We start from the raw sequence: 17,760 nt of genomic DNA on the forward strand, positions 1-17,760 counted from the left end.
TGGACCTACTACACACTTCAACGGTTCCAGAAAGGAAAGGGAAGCAAAGCCTCTTCCAGTGCTCTCTTAAAAGAGAATGTTCAGATGCCTGGTGCATGTCAAAGTGGGTAGGGCTGAGCCTAGCAGCGCTCCTCTGAGTGTGCTGGGGGTGGCAGAACACAGCGCCGCATAGCAGCACCACAGAAGGGGTAAGGAAGTGGGCAGCAGGGGGACAGCCTGGCCTGGGGTGTGCATGTGCACATCCCTGGGGGTCCAGGGTTGCTGGGCGGTGGGCAGTGAGTCTGCCTGGAGCGCCATGTGCCTTAGGGCCAGCCCTGCTTACAAAAGCTCATACCCTGCCACAATTTTTGTTAGTCTTTAAGGTGCTACTGGACTCGCTCTTTTCTACAGCTGCCCATCTTGATCAATAGCCAGTTCATTCTGAACTAAGCAATAGGTGCCTTCTGAGAGTCTCTTTCTCACATCCTTGTTAAAGAACAAGGTTTTTTGGTATTTTTAAAAATCACATGTATTCTATAGTTCAAAAGTTGTAGTAGTTGGGTATCCATCTCCTTCTGGACACAATTCAGCCTGGGGTGCAGGCTGGTGGAGAACTTCTGTCTTCTTCAGACTAACTTCTAGGCCGAATAGCTTGGCAGCCTCTGCAAAGCAGGACGTCATATGCTGCAGAGCTGATACCAAGTGGGAGACGAGTGCAGCATCATCAGCAAACAGTAGCTCGCGGATAAGTTTTTCCATTGTCTTGGAGTGAGCCTTTAGTCGCCTCAGGTTGAACAGGCTGCCATCGGTGCGATAGCGGATGTAGACACCATCGTCGTCATCTAGATCTACTGTGGCTCTTTGAAGCATCATGCTAAAGAAGATCGTAAAGAGAGTTGGCATGAGAACACAGCCTTGCTTTACACCTGTGCCTATTGGGAAGGGCTCCGAGAGGTCGCTGCAGTGTCTGACTTGGCCTCGCTGGTCTTCATGTAGCTGGATGATCATGCTGAGGAACCTTGGGGGACATCCTAAACGTTCCAAGATTTGCCACAGGCCTTTCCTGCTAACGGTATCGAAAGCTTTGGTAAGGTCGACAAAAGTCACATATAGACCCTTGTTCTGTTCCCTGCATTTCTCTTGGAGCTGCCTGAGAACAGGAGGAGAGATTATCACCCTCCCTGCATCACTGTGGGTGAATCAGTTCTGAAGACAGTCCAGCAGTTCAGCTACCTGGGGTGCATCATCTCCTCAGATGCCAAGATCGACAAGGAGATTGACAACAGGCTGGCAAAGGCAAACCGTGCATTTGGCCGACTGCACAAAAAAGTGTGGAGCAACAAGCATCTGAAAAAAGGCACAAAGATCAATGTTTACAAAGCGGTTGTGATGACAACCCTCATCTACAGCTCCGAATCGTGGGTTTTATACCGTCATCACCTGCGACTCCTTGAGCGCTTTCATCAGCGCTGCCTTCGCACCATCCTCAACATCCACTGGAGTGACTTTGTGACCAACACTGAAGTCCTCAAGAGGGCGGAGGTTACAAGCATCGAGGCACTGCTGTTGAAGATGCAGCTGCGCTGGGCAGGGCATATTTCTAGGATGGAAAACCACCGCCTTCCCAAAATTGCTCTGTACGGCGAACTTTCCACCGGCCATCGAAATAGAGGGGCACCAAAGAAGAGGTACAAGGACTCCTTGAAGAAATCCCTTGGCACCTGTCGCATCAACCATCACCAGTGGTCTGACCTAGCCTCAGATCACAAAGTATGGAGGCACACCATCCACCAGGCTGTCTCTTCCTTTGAGAACGCACGCATAGCTGGTCTTGAGGACAAAAGGAGATTGAGGAAGAATCGCACTGCTACAGCAGCAGCCCCAAATCAGACTTTTCCCTGCAGCCACTGTGGCCGGATCTGCCTGTCCCGCATTGGTCTTGTCAGCCACCAGCGAACCTGCAGCAGACGTGGACTACTGCACCCTTCTTAAATCTTCGTTCGCGAAGTCAAGCCGAGAGAGAGATTAGCTACACCACACTGGCTTTCATGAGGTGGCTGCTGCTGAACAGCAGCAAGCAGCCAAGGCCCAGTTGAGTCAGGCAAGTCAGATAGTGTCAAGCCACCCAGACCCAGGATTGCCAACCTCTAGATGGGACTGGAGAGCTCCCAGAATTACAGCTAGACTCTAGACAACCTGTTCCCATGGAGAAAATGTCTGCTTTGGAGGTTGGACACTATGGCAGGGGTGGCCAACGGTAGCTCTCCAGATGTTTTTTGCCTACAACTCCCATCAGCCACAGCCAGCATGGCCAATGGCTGGGGCTGATGGGAGTTGTAGGCAAAAAAAATCTGGAGAGCTACCATTGGCCACCCCTGCTCTATGGTATTATATCTGGCTGAGGCTTCTTTCCTCTCTCCTAAAACCCCACCCTCCTCAGATGCCACCACAAAATCTTCAGGAATTTCCCATCCTAGAGAGGGAAACCTTAAGCCTGGCTCCAATAAGTCCTCCCTCAAAGGCCAAAATAGGTCTGGAAAGCGCCCTGCCCTGCCTTTTTCTTACTGGAACCCAGCCTTGGAATTCTGTGGTTGCCTAACAATAGTTACTGAGGGAGCCCGTTGCTTAATGCTACAGGGACCCTTTTATCATTTTCATCTAAAAAAAACACACCAAATTTTTAAAATAAGAACATAAGAGAAGCTATGTTGGATCAGGCCAACGGCCCATCCAGTCCAACACTCTGTGTCACACAGTGGCAAAAAATTTTATATATACACACACACTGTGGCTAATAGCCACTGATGGACCTGTGCTCTGAAGCCGCACTGGCTCTCTGGGAGGAGTTCTTCTGCAATGGTGGGCACCAGTCTGTTCAGGAGTATTCTGGCAAGGATTTTGCCTGCGATGGAGAGCAGGGTTATCCCCCGGTAGTTGGAGCAGTCTGACTTTTCCCCTTTGTTCTTGTGTAGAGTGATGATCGCGAAAGTCCTGTGGTAGTTTGCCTTGTTCCCAGCAGGTGACAAGTACTTTGTGAAGTGTGCTATGTAGTACTGTGCCCCCATGCTTCCAGATCTCTGTAGCTAATAGAACTTTAGAAAATGGTTTGGGAGACCCAGGTTTAAATCCCCATCTTGCTATGGAAGCTCAGTGGATGATTTTGGGCCAGTTGCATACTTTCAGCCCAACCTACTTCACAGGGTTATTGTGCAAATAAAAAGGAAGAGAGGGAGAAAGCTGCTTTGGTCCCAACTTTGGAGAGGTGAGGTATAAATAATGAAATAAATAATAAATACAGCAGAAGATGGCATATAAAAGATAGATTGGTGAATCACTGAGAAGAAGAAAATGACACAGGGGAAGGGGAGAGGTGGGTAGCAGATAGAGTTGCCAACTCTGGGTTACGAAATTCCTAGAGATTTGAGTGTGGAGCCTGGGACAGTGGGGTTTGAGGAAGAGAGGAATCTCAGAAGGGTATCATGCCATAGACTCCACCTTCAAAACAGCCATTTCCTTCAGGGGAATGATGCCAGCTTCTAAATAAGGCTGGAGATCACTTGGAATTACAACTGGTTTACAAATGACAAAGATCAGTTCTCCTGGAGAAAATGGAATCTTTGTAGGGTGAGCTATATGGCATTATGCCCTGCTGAGGTCGCTTCCATTCCCAAGCTTCACCTTCCCAAAGCTCCACCTCTAAATCTCCAGGAATTTCCCAACTGGAACTGGCAATTCTGTAATTGAGTCATCTGTTGTAATTCCAGGAGATTTCCAGGGGCCCCACTTGGGGTTGACAATCCTGAGAGGAGAGAAGGAAGTAGGAAAAGGGGAGCACTATGGGGGTCTTCAGGAAAAGGAAAGAGAAAAGAGTGGGGGAGGGGGGAAATCAGACGCCTCCTGCCTTGCAAGTTCCCACTTGTGTTATAATAAATCTTTTAGCTGAAGTAAGGTAAGGAGGGTCCATTTTCTTTGACCACTGCTTAGTCTCTAAAAGAGGGACAGATAGTTTAACAGTATATAAGCATCCTTTAAAAAATGAACATTCTGTTATCAGTAATAAATAAAAACCCTACCATGGTGGCAAATCTGAGGATTTTCATTCATTGGATGTGGCCTATGCAGGATTGGCTCACACTGTCTCTGGCTTGCCACTGGCTGATTCTGCTGTCCTCCACCCACCGCCAGCCCTGTTAGGCAAGAACCCCACTAGGAAGCCACTGACCTTTGAGCAAGACAGTTCTCTGCTGACAGATTCTCCTGGAGGTTTACTGATCACTACTGCCTCTCCTCATGGCCTGTTGTAAGAAGACTGGGACAGTCTGTCTCCCTCCCCCCTACTACCCACAAACAAATCTGCTGCAAAGCAAACAGTGAAGCAAACAGTAAACTGTGAGAGACATGTTTCTCTGTCCCTGCCTACTTAGGCCCAGGAATGTTAACAGTCTTACCTCCTCCCTGTCAACCAGCCTCAGAAAAGGCAGGAGAGCTACTGCGGCCTCACAAAAGGCTTCTCAGCACACACAAATAGCCAGAGAGACAGGGCCCTGCTGGGAGGGTTTCCCCCTGGAGAAGTCTAGCCAGAGGCTGTTGCTAGGCAACTCAGGCTGCTTTTCTCAGTAAAGGGAGAGGTCTCAGGTGAATAGAGCAGCATACAGTCCACCCTCCAAAGCTGTTATTTTCTCCAGGATGGAGAGAGAGATCTGTCGTCTGTGGAACCACTCTGTTGCTAATCTCCACGTGAGGGCTGGAGATCACTCAGAATTACAACTGCTCTCCAGATGACAGACATCAGTTCCCCTTCATGTGTGGGGGGGAGTGCATGCCTTTACTTGGGTGGGTGGGAAGACAGCAAGGATGGGGGGCACTCAACCAGAGCCTCTTTCTAGAGCCTGTATTTTTCATCACAACAGGTCTTATTACTAGTAGAATAATAAAGTAATAATTTCCTCCCAGAAAAATCAAATGACTGGACACGCTCAAAGCATATTTTTAAGGACATGTCCTGTGGATTACAGTGTCACAATTAGACATTTTACTTAATTTTTTACTGAAGACTCGCTGTGGTGTGTGTCCTGTATATCCTAAACATAATGTTTTAATGAATAAATCACAACTCTAAATGGCTTGAGGCCAGTTTACCTGAAGGACTATCTCTTCTCATACTATCCAGACTGCCATCTAAGATCTGCCTCTCAAGCCCTGCTCTCTGTGCCCCACCTTTAGGGATGGAACAGGAGAAAACTAGAGACAGAGCATTTCCTGTGGTGGCACCTCATCTTTGGAACACCTGGGGACTACTTTACTTTCTTTTAGTTGCCAGGCTGAAACACATCTTTTTACCAAAGCTTTTAATTAAGGATTTTATCTTACCATCTCTTTCAAAGTCCGCTACTGTTCTATGGATAGTATTTCTGCTGGTTATGTCCAATAGTTTGTATTTCAGTGGCTTGTGTGATTCTTAATTGTAAACTGCCTCAAGCTTGACTCTGAAGAGGCAGCACAGAAATATTCTAAATAAATTCTATTTTATATTATGATTTAATCAATGTAGTGATACATTTTTAGTACATTTAGTACATTTTTAGTACATTTAGTACATTTTTAGTACATATAACTAAAATGTATCACTAACCTGTAAGTACTAAACTCAAAGCAATGACAACTTTCAATCACTCTCCAGTTCAATTTTAGAAATTCTCCAAATTAAATTGAAAGGCATGTGGCATGTCATATGCAGCATATGCCATGCCATGGTGAGGCAATAACAGAATGAAATGCGGGGGACTTATGCATGCCTAGTTGCTGGATTTGTGGAATAGCATTTGGATTTTCCACCTCCAGTTACAAAATGTGTTGGGCCTTCCTTATTCCACTTCTTATCTTAGAGAAGAATCCTAAATAAATCTTCAAGAAATATGCTGCATAAATTGTGTGTGTGTGTGTGATAAAAAGTGCCATGACATCACAGTGGACTTAGGGTGACTTCATGAAGGAGCTTTAGTTATCCAAATAAATTGTGGCTACTTTTAAACAAAATGGACAATAACTTGTTTTATTCTTTCTTTCTTTTTCCCAAAGGAATTTTCTGATATTGAAGGGACATTAATGAAAAAAAGAAAGTAAGCTGAAAATACTATTTTGTATATATTGTTTTTCTATCTGATATTATCTAAGCTTGGTAGTATTTAGATTTTCATATTCTTCATATGAATGTGGAAAGGAGAGAGTCATTTGAAAGCAAAATAGGTTTGTAATTCATTACTAGCACTATTTAACCTTTTCCCCATATTCTCACAGCCTTTCTATCCACAATAATATAAGCAAGAGTATCAAAACTCTGATGCAACTAGCTTTCTTTAATCTCTGAGCTTGGTTTAACCATATGTTCATTTCTCCTCCTGCAAAAAAAGACTTAAATGGCAACCCATTTAGAGCATGTTTGTACCAGTAACCTGATAATCTAGATGCTTTCACCTCTTTTATCCCAATAAAAAAAAAATAGTTTTAAAACGATTTGGCTTAGGTTGTGTTTGGCCCAGGTTGTGCTATCGTTTCTGTGGCAGTAGCTTGATTTGACTAAGATCCATGTGAGCCAATGTTATGATTTTTGCTAATGATAAGTAAGTACTAATTTTTGTAGAAAAGAGCCAGAGCTGGGGGCGGGAGGGGGGGGGAATGAGGAAATTCTATTCAGCCCATGACAAGACATTATTGCTTTATTGGTGGCATCTCTTTCCACTGAAATCTCAACTCAAAGCTCATTTGTCTCTCTGTGACAAATACGGAAAGTGCTGAGCCATCTGAACTCCTGTGTTGTGTTTGTATGAGGACTCAGTTATTCTAGACTGTTGTCAGTTGGTAACATGTGACATTCAACTTCATACTCCAGGCAGGCTAAATGGTTGTCCTAGTAGGATTATAATTAGCTAACAAAATATTAGTTGGTGTACCTCAGTGAGCATTCTATTTCATCATATGGTTTTAAAAACTTATTTTCAAACATCTGTAGATATGCCAGATGTTGATTAAAACATGTGTGGATTCCAGAAGGCTGATGAATATTGGCATGTAGCTTGTTTGCCTTTTGATGTTTGATGTGTTCAGTGTACAATGACAATATAACATAGGCTTCAAAAGCTAAGCTAATCAAATAAAAACTAGAGCTTCTGGTTCTTCAACAATAGTGCACAAAAGAAATTGTTAACAGATGCAGCTTTTCTCACCTTGGTTTTTGAAATGTACAGTTTGTGATGTTGCTTTCTAACCAACACAATTGCTACTATTGGATTGGATCCTGCGAGTTGTGTACCATGCTTAAAAGGATGTCTTCATTCCTGTTATCCCCCAGTCCCGCTGCTGAGACTTTAGGAGAGCTGTATAAATAAAGTGCCATGTGTTAAGAAGACCTCAGTGAGGAGGAGCGGGTAAAATAGCCCCCTCATTAGAGGAACTGCATACTGCCACCCGCCAGAGCAAGTGGCCTTTGTAAAGTACCAGACTTGGAGACGAGCGTAGGGCAACATAGTTTATTCCATGGTACTATACAAGATGGAGAGAGCAAGCACGCGGGCCGGATCCCGCATATATACAGTTGCCGGACTATTCTCCCTGCTGGCCGGTCCAATGCCGGTCAGCCGTATTTCCCGCCACGAGCTGTGATTGGCGGATCGTTGCGCCCAGCGCGGAGGCACCTGGATGTTTCTCAGTTGCCTCCGCGGCTGATGTCATTCTGCTGTTGTGGCCCTTATGAACTGGTTGCGTTCTGCGAACGCCATACACTACACTCCTCCCCCCTTAGTTAGTGACATAGTCCTGGAGGTAGGCGGGAGGTTGGCGCTCCCGTGTTGAACGCCTGGGAGTGGCTTGTGGGGCCGGGGCTACTTCCGCCTCTGGGGTTTCCCCGGGGGGTTGAGCGTTGTTGGGTTGTGGGTCGGGGTCCGAGGGTTGGTCCGCCTCTGCTGGTGTGTGTGGCCGTGGTGTCGGTGCAGGTGTCATTGGGTGCCCCTCGGACCCTGTCCCCTCCCTCGTTTCCGTGGGTACCTCTGGGAGAGTCCGGCGGTGTAACTGGTCGATGTGCCGGTGTAGGATCTGGCCCCCCTCGGTGGATACCTCATAGTGGCGGGAACCCACGACCCGTAGTACCCGCCCGGCTACCCACTCGGGGCCTGAAGCGTAGTTGCGGGCGTACACTGGGTCCCCTGCGAAGAACCCCCTAGCTGCTTCTCTGACCTCCGGTGACCCTCGCACATCGGGGGCTCTGTCGGGGTTTAGCCGATCTAGCCTTGTGGTGAGCTTGCGCCCCATGAGGAGCTCGGCTGGGCTGACCCCGGTGACTGGGTTTGGGATGACCCGGTTGTCGAAGAGGAACGCGGCTAGCCGGTGGTCCCAATCGCCTTGCACTATCCTTCCCAGGGCCTCTTTTGTTGTTCGGACCATCCGCTCGGCCTGGCCGTTGGTGGCCGGGTGGAAGGGGGCTGACCGGATGTGTCTAATGAGGTACCTCTGGAGGAACGCCTGGAAGTCCCCCGAGGTGAACGCTGCCCCGTTGTCCGAGACTATGGTGTCCGGAATACCGTGGGTGCACAGGACCCTGCGTAATGCTCTAATGGCTGCTGCTGACGAGGTAGACCCTACGGGAACGACCTCTAACCATTTTGTGTATGCATCTACAATGATTAGGAAGATCTGTCCCTGGAACGGCCCGGCAAAATCAATGTGGAGCCGGGACCACGGTTTCCTTGTGGTCTCCCATTGTGTAGCCGGGGCGCTGGGTGGGTCCGGCCGCGACTCCTGGCATGTGCTGCATCTCCGGACCCAGTTCTCTATCTCCCCGTCCATCCCCGGCCACCATACGTAGCTCCTGGCCAGGGCCTTCATTCTCACTATGCCTGGGTGTGTTTCGTGGAGTGATTCTAAGACCCGTTTCTGTAGGGGGGGGACCACTACCCTGCTCCCCCATAGTAGGCACCCTTTGTGGGCTGTGAGTTCCTCCCTTCGCATTTTGTAGGGTTTGAACTCTTCCCCCATGTTCCCCTCTGGCCACCCCCTCACCACCCAGTCGAGCACCCGTGCTAGGGTTTTGTTTTTCCCGGTGGCTCTAGCCACCTCCGCCGCGTGGAGGGGCTGCTCCGGAAGCGACTCGATCGACATGACCTGGTGTGCTGGGGCTGGATCGGGGCCTGTGTCAGGGAGCGGCAACCGGCTGAGAGCGTCCGCGTGACCCATTGCCTTGCCCGCCCTGTGTACCAGCGTGTAGGTGTACGAGTTGAGGAATTGATTCCACCTCAACACCCTCTGGGACAGGATTTGGGGATTTTGTCGGTCTGGGGCCAACAGACCAAAAAGCGGCTTATGGTCCGTCGCTATCGTGAACCGGCGCCCATACAAATAATCGTTGAATTTATGGACCCCCGCTACTATGGCAAGGGCCTCCTTGTCGATTTGTGCGTAGTTCCGTTCTGCCGAGGTCAGGGTGCGTGAGTAGTATGCGACCGGAACCTCCCGGCCATCCGGTAACTGGTGCCCCAGGACTGCGCCCACCCCGTACGGCGATGCATCGCAAGCCAAGATGACCGGAAGGCGCTCGTCGAAGTGGTGCAGCACCCCGTTGGAAACCAGAACGTCTTTAACTGCCTGGAAGGCGGCGGCTTGCTTCTTCCCCCACACCCATGGAGCTTTTTTGTCCAGTAATCGGTGTAGGGGTTCGGCGAGAGCCGCCTTGTGGGGTATGAACGTGTGATAGAAATTGAGGACCCCCAGGAAGCTCTGTAGCTCCGCTTTACACGTGGGGGCTGGGGCTTGAACAATGGCCCTGGTCTTTTCCTCGGTCGGGTGGATTCCCTCCGCGTCCACTGCGAAACCCAGGAACTCCACCCGTGGCACCCCCAGCATACACTTCTCCCTCTTAACTTTTAGTCCAGTGGCTTGGAAACGGCGGAGCACCTCTCGCAGGCGGTTGCGGAATTCCTCAGGGTCCGGGGCGGCGATTAAAACATTGTCGAAAAACGGCTCGACTCCGGGGATCCCTTTAAGGAGAGCATCCATTATACTCTGGAAGATCCCCGGAGCCACGCTGACCCCAAACTGCAACCGGTTAACCCTGAACGCCCCCCTGTGGGTAACTATCGTCTGCGCCTCGGCCGTTTTAGCGTCCACTGGGAGCTGCTGGTAGGCTTGTGCCAGGTCCAGCTTCCCAAAAATCTTTGACCCCGCCAGGGCTGCCAGGACGTAGCTGACTACTGGCACCGGGTATGGGTTGTCTTGGAGCGCTTTGTTAATTGTGCACTTGTAATCGGCACATATCCGCACGTCCCCATTTGGTTTGACCGGGGTCACTATGGGGGTCTCCCACATGGCGTAATCAACTGGCTCCAGGACCCCTTGGGCTACTAGGCGGTCCAACTCTGCCTCGATCTTGGGCTTCAAGGCGAAGGGGACCCTCCTTGCCTTGAGCCGGATTGGTCTGACCGTCGGGTCGAGCGGTAGGGAGATGGCCGGGCCCTTGTAACTACCAGCGACCCATCGAATACGTCGGGGAACTCTCCGCACACCTCCCCAAACCCTCCTGCTGTGGCTGTGCGCGCCACCTCTACTCGGATTCCCAAGGGGCCAAACCATGCAAGACCCAACAGGGTGGTAAGCGGCCGCTTGACTACCAGGATGTCTAGGGGCCCTCTGAAGGACCCCCGCTCCACCAGCACCCGTGCCCACCCCGCTATTTGGACCGGGTTTTGCTGGAAGTCCCGCAATATGAAATTTGCCGGTCGCAGCTGCAGCCCCTGGCCGGGGCGTAGCCTTCTCAGGGTCTCCTCCGCAATTATGGAGATGGAGGAGCCTGAGTCCACTTCCATGGTGCAGGGGGCCCCGTCTATGAGGACCGCCATCGTTATCTTGTTGGGGGTGGTCAGGGGTAAATTCAGTACCTGAAGTGAGGTGGAGACTGTGGAGTGGGACTCGGCGGCCTCGTGGTGCGCGGTCGGCCGCGGGCGGTTGGGCTTGGCTCGGCAAGCTCGCGCGATATGGCCGGTCTTCCCGCAGCTCCTGCAGTCCCAGGTCCGGTACTGGCAGTCCCGCCGATCGTGGGGGTCGCCGCAGCTGGCGCATTTAGCCCTTTCGCTGGTGCGCTGACTCTGCCGTTCGTGGGCTCGGGGGCGCTGTGGAGCTCGGGCGGCGGGTCCTGCGTCGCGTCGCGTCTGGAAGGCTTCTCCCTCGTCCTGGTGCTCGGGGTCCAGCTCCTCGTGGTGAGCAGTCTCGGTCTTGGCCCGGGGAAACGTCCTGGCGGTCCTCTCCCACGCTACCGCCTCGCTGAAGGCGCCCTGGAGGGTGAGCTCTTCTTTGGTGAAGAGCTTCTGCTGGAGCCTTTCATCGCGGAGGCCCCACGTGAATCGGTCGGCCAGGGTTTCCTCCAGCTGGGGAAAGTTGCAGTTCCCGGCGAGTTTGCGGAGGGCCGCCAAGTAGTCCGCTGCTGACTTTCCTGCGGTCTGGTCCCTTCTGTGGAACAGGAATCTGCGAGCCACCCGTGAGGGCTGCGGCAAGAAATGGCCCGTGAGGAGCCGGATGATCTCCTCGTAGGATTTCTCCGCCAGGCGGGCGGGCGCCGAGAGACCCTTCGCAATCTCGAACGTGGCTGGCCCGCAAACGCTCAGGAGAACATCCCTCTTTGCTCCGGCGTCGGTGATCTTGTTGGCCCGGAGGTAGAACTCGACCCGTTCCGAGTAGGACTCCCAGCCCTCTGGATTTGCGGGGTCGAAGGGCTCGAGATAGCCGGTGATCCCGCCCTGGTTGGCCATGGTGGCGGCGGCGGTCGTGTCCGGTCGTTCGTTGCCCAAGATCTCCGTCGTAGCCGATGAGGCTAGAATCCCATCCTCGTCGCCACTGTAAAGTACCAGACTTGGAGACGAGCGTAGGGCAACATAGTTTATTCCATGGTACTATACAAGATGGAGAGAGCAAGCACGCGGGCCGGATCCCGCATATATACAGTTGCCGGACTATTCTCCCTGCTGGCCGGTCCAATGCCGGTCAGCCGTATTTCCCGCCATGAGCTGTGATTGGCGGATCGTTGTGCCCAGCGCGGAGGCACCTGGATGTTTCTCAGTTGCCTCCGCGGCTGATGTCATTCTGCTGTTGTGGCCCTTATGAACTGGTTGCGTTCTGCGAACGCCATACACTACAGCCTTGACCTGTTTCTACAAAAATGGCTGCATCTTTAAAGACAACAAGAAAACTATGGACATCATTAAAAATCTAAATTGACCGTCACTGTCCTTACTATCCTGGAACATAGTGGGCTGAAGATCCAAAAACCATGATGTAGAATTTATAAAATATATAAGACAATTTGATATTGTACTCGTTCAAGAGACCTGGATGATGGACCCTCCTGATTTATTGAATTGTAGAGAAATTTTGATCTCTGTCATAGCCAGCACAAAGGGGCGAAGACCCTCAGGTGGCCTAAGCATCTTTGTTTCAAGGGCACTGGAGGCCATCATTGAGAAAATAGACTCTATGGGAACTTGGGGTTTGGTTGCCTGTTTATCCTTTGCAAATTTCAAAATTTTATGTAGAAATGTGTATCTACGGCCACAGTCTTCTCACTCTCAGATTAGAATTACTTGGGAAAACATAGAAAAGCAGTTACATAACTTGATGGTTAAGTTTCCCAAGGTACTTACAATTGTGGGGGGTGATTTCAATGCTAGATCAGGTCAAAATGATGACCAATTATCAGCTGAATTTGGAGTGGAAAATTTAATCACCAACCCATTCCAGCCATCTGCTAACCGCCAATCACTAGATCCAGTGGCAAATTTAGTGGGTGCGTGTTTTGCTCAAATGGCCTTTAGACAAAATCTTTTCATGTTAAATGGGTCCATGGCTAATGACTGTCCAGGTCAGTTTACATACTGGTCAGGGATTAAACACTCAACATTAGAGTATATAATGATCTCCCAAAGTCCTCATAACGAAGTTCAAATTCAAAGTTGATGTAAGACCAGAAAGTGACCATCTACCCCTCAATGTTAGATGGACAGAAATACTAAGATCCCCCCAAACAGCAGCAAAGTCAAAATATATAGAGCAGAACAAGAAGGAAGAATAAAAATTAACTGGAACATCCATCTTAATCAGAAATTTCTTGCTTGGACACAGCCTGCTGAAGTAAAGTCTATAGTCTAGGTATTATTGTCATCCTCTGAGGCTGTTGAAACTATATTAAATTCATATGAAGTACTTATATCTAAGTTAATTCCCCTTCTCTCAAAAGCTAATAGTTCCAAAGATGGCAGGAAACCATTAAACAAAAAATGGTTTGATAAGGATTGTGTTCAAGCTAAGATCAAACTCACAGAGAGCTTCAAAGCCTTCCAAATCTAAATGCCAACCTTAAACATCAAGCATTGAAGATAAACTATAAAAATATGCTGAAGGAAAAAAAAGAACATGGATACCCATAATAAATGGCAATCATTAATTAGGGCTACTAAAGAGAGGGATAATTTATGCTTTTAGAAGCTGATCTCGTATTCAAAAAAATAAAGCAAATGCGGCGATCAATAATATTGCAGTAGAAACATGGGGAAACCATTTTGATACCCTGTATAGAGATCATGGTTGTATTTCTTATGAATTTGGCCTCTTAACAAATGTCCCAACTTGGCCATCAGTCACAGATGTAGAGATCACTTCATTAGTTTCACAGCTGAGAAAAGGTAAAGCTCCAGGAAGCGACTTCATTGTTGCAGAACTTCTTAAATCAAATATAGACTGGTGGGCCCCAATATTAGCCAGCCTGTTTACATATATTGATCAAACAGCCCAGATACCAAAGGATTATAGACCCTATATATAAAAAAGGGAATATAAATTACCCAAATAATTATAGACCAATAAGCTTCCTAAACACCATCTGTAAATTATACACTAGACAGCTATGCTTGAAACTCTGCAAGTGGCTAGTTCAAGAGAACATACTAGAAATAGAACAAGCAGGTTTTTCTCAAGGTCATTCCACCATGGATCACTGCCTGGTACTGGATTATCTAATCTATAAATATGCACTGACCCCTAGGAAAAATTTATACTCAGCATTTATAGATTTGAGGGCTGCCTTTCATACCATCTCATGAGGTAGATTATGGGCTAAATTGAGGGATTCCTCTATCGATAAGAGGCTGCTGCATTTGATATGCTGCCTCCATGAACATAAGAACATTAGAGAAGCCATGCTGGATCAGGCCAATGGCCCATCTAGTCCAACACTGTGTCACACAGTGGCCAATATATATATATACACGCACACACACACACACACACTGCGGCTAATAGCCACTGAAGGACCTCTGCTCCATATTTTTATCCAATCCCCTCTTGAAACTGGCTATGCTTGTGGCTGCCACCACCTCCTGTGGCAGTGAATTCCACATGTTAATCACCCTTTGGGTGAAGAAGTGCTTCCTTTTATCCGTTTTAACCTGACTGCTCAGCAATTTCATTGAATGCCCATGAGTTATTGTATTGTGAGAAAGGGAGAAAAGGACTTCTCTCTTTACCCTCTCAATCCCATGCATAATCTTGTAAACCTCTATCATGTCACCCCGCAGTCGATGTTTCTCCAAGCTAAAGAGCCCCAAGTGTTTTAACCTTTCTTCATAGGGAAAGTGTTCCAACCCTTTAATTGTTCTAGTTGCCCTTTTCTGGACTTTTTCCAATGCTATAATATCTTTTTTGAGGTGCAGTGACCAGAATTGTACACAGTATTCCAAATGAGACCGCACCATCGATTTATACAGGGGCATTATGATACTGGCTGATTTGTTTTCAATTCCCTTCCTAATAATTCCCAGCATGGCATTGGCCTTTTTATTGCAATTGCACACTGTCTTGACATTTTCAGTGAGTTATCTACGATGACCCCAAGATCTCTCTCTTGGTCAGTCTCTGCCAGTTCACACCCCATCAACTTGTATTGTAGCTGGGATTCTTAGCCCCAATGTGCATTACTTTGCACTTGGACACATTGAACCTCATCTGCCATGTTGACACCCACTCACCCAGCCTCAACAGATCAACAGATCCCTTTGGAGTTCCTCACAATCCTCTCTGGTTCTCACCACCCTGAACAATTTAGTGTCATCTGCAAACTTGGCCACTTCACTGCTCACTCCCAACTCTAAATCATTTATGAACAAGTTAAAGAGCATGGGACACAGTACTGAGCCCTGTGGCACCCCACTGCTTGCCGTCCTCCACTGCAAAGACTGCCCATTTATACTCACTCTCTGCTTCCTATTAATTAGCCAGTTTTTGATCCACAAGAGGACCTGTCGTTTTACTCCATGACTCTCAAGCTTACTAAGGAGCCTTTGATGAGGAACTTTATCAAAAGCTTTCTGGAAGTCAAGGTAAACAACATGTATTGGGTCGCCTTTGTCCACATGTTTGTTCACCCCCTCAAAGAACTCTAACAGGTTAGTGAGGCGAGATGTTCCTTTACAGAACCCATGCTGAGTCTTCCTCAATAACCCATGTTCATCGATGTGCCTACTCATTCTGTCCTTGATAATGGTTTCTACCAACTTTCCCAGTATTGAAGTCAGACTGACTGGCCTGTAATTTCCTGGATCTCCTCTGGAACCCTTTTTAAAGATGGGGGTGACATTTGCTACCTTCCAGTCCTCAGGAACGGAGGCAGATATCAATGAAAGATTACATACTGTTGTCAGGAGATCCACAAGTTCAACTTCGAGTTCTTTCAGAACTCTTGGATGTATGCCATCCAAACCTGGTGACTTATTAGTTTTTAATTTGTCTATCAGTTGTAGGACCTCCCTTGGTCATCCATGGGCCTCACTGTCTGGTTTACTGCTTCTAATATATTTGAAGAAATGTTTATTGTTCGTCTTTATGTTTTTTGCAATATGATCCTTATAGTCCCTTTTTGCCTGCCTGATTACAGTCTTGCATTTGATTTGCCACAGCCTGTGTTCCCTTTTATTAATCTCACTTGGACTAGCTTTCCACTGCTTAAAGGAGTCCTTCTTACCTTTTACAGCTTCCATTACTTTGTTTGTTAACCATGCAGGCCTTTTCTTATACCTGTTTGTGCCTTTCCTAACTTGTGTATATTTTTTATCTGCGCTTCTAGGATTGTAGTTTTAAATAGCCTCCAAGCTTCCTCAAGGGTTTTGACTGTATTTATCTTTCCTTTCAGTTTCCTCTTCACATGCCTCCTCATCTCAGAGAATTTACCCCTTTTAAAGTTAAACGTGGTTGTGCTGGTCTTTTGGGGCAACTCTCTATTTATACAGATGGTGAAATCAATAATGTTATGGTCACTGCTCCCAAGCGGTGCGATCACTTTTACATCTCTCACCAAGTCTTAGGTATTACTTAGGACCAAATCCAGGATTGCCCCGCCCCTGGTAGGTTCTGTGACCATCTGCTCCATAGCACAGTCATTGAGAGCTTCTAGAAACTCAGTCTCTTTCTCTTGACCTGAACACATATTGTTTAAACACAATTTTATTTGGTAATATATGGTAATTATATCCAGTTCTAATAAAATATTAACACTTACTACCTTCCCCATACATTACACTTTCCCCTCCTCCCCTCCCCCCAAATCTTGACTTCCGCCAGTGTCAGTTACCTAAACTTCTAATATCAAAAGGTATCTTTAACTTTAAAAGAATCTTAATAATAAGAAATAAAACGAAAAAATATATATATCATTTTGCAAAGAAGTTAAAAAAACTCCTTTTCTTATTCTTTATAAAGTCCCACCCAGTAGTTACAATTCATCTTCTTTCTTCTTCTGAAAACCTAAGTGGTATTCTCAAAAATCACCCAGTGTCCTTTTATTTTACATTCTTTTTCTATGTACTTTCTAAATTTATCCTAATCCCTTTTAAATCCCTCTAACTCATAGTCTCTCAAGATTCAGTTTGTCCATTTCACTCCATGACATAACTTTTACAATCCAGTCCCATTTTTCTGGTATTTTATCTTGCTTCCATAACTGCGCATATAATGTCCTAACAGCTGAAAGCAGGTACCAAATAACAGTTCTATCTTCTTTTGGGAATTTCTCCATTTGTAATCCCAATAGGAAAGTCTCTGGAGTTCTCTTAAATTCATATCCCAAGATTCTAGAAATTTCTTGCTGAATCATTTGCCAAAACTGTTTCGCTCTTTCACAAGTCCACCACATATGGTAGAAAGAACCTTCACGCTCTTTACATTTCCAACATCTATCTGGCATCTTATTGTTCATTTTTGCTAGCTTTTTAGGAGTCATATACCACCTGCACATCATTTTATAAGTTTTCTTTGATACTATAACATGTCGAAATTTTCATAGAGTTCTTCCACTAATATTCCCATGTTTCCATCTGTATTCCTTTATTAACATTAATTGCCCATTTTATCATTTGAGATTTTTCTACTTCATCTTCAGTAGACCATTTCAGTAATAGTTTCTATAGTTTTGAAATCAACTTTTCATTGTCTCCAAGTAGAACTTTTTCCAATTCGATTTGCTCTTTTCTTATTCTTTCACTTTTAATGTCACTTTCCACCAAGTTCTTAATTTGTGGAATTTGAAACCAATCATATTTGTTACTTAATTCTTCCATCTTTAATTCAATTTTACCACCTTGGATTTTCAATATTTGACCATATGATAGCCACTTTCCTTCACCTTCAGCATATATTTTTATTCCTTCCGTTGGCACTATCCACAACGGCTTTCTCTCATCTCCATATTTTTTATATTTT

At 47.0% G+C, this 17,760-nt stretch overlaps 1 protein-coding gene across 1 annotated transcript in view; it reads left to right on the top strand.

Moving 5' to 3' along the window:
- SAMSN1 (SAM domain, SH3 domain and nuclear localization signals 1) overlaps window positions 1-17,760 on the top strand; it is a 231,578-nt gene that overhangs the window by 27,881 nt on the left and 185,937 nt on the right. Inside the window, exon 3 of the mRNA XM_060234405.1 lies at window positions 6,058-6,098. Coding sequence (XP_060090388.1) covers window positions 6,058-6,098 — 41 coding nt within the window. The remainder of the gene's footprint in view (window positions 1-6,057; window positions 6,099-17,760) is intronic.

This window comes from Heteronotia binoei, chromosome 3 (assembly GCF_032191835.1).
Source record: "Heteronotia binoei isolate CCM8104 ecotype False Entrance Well chromosome 3, APGP_CSIRO_Hbin_v1, whole genome shotgun sequence".
NCBI lineage: Eukaryota > Metazoa > Chordata > Lepidosauria > Squamata > Gekkonidae > Heteronotia > Heteronotia binoei.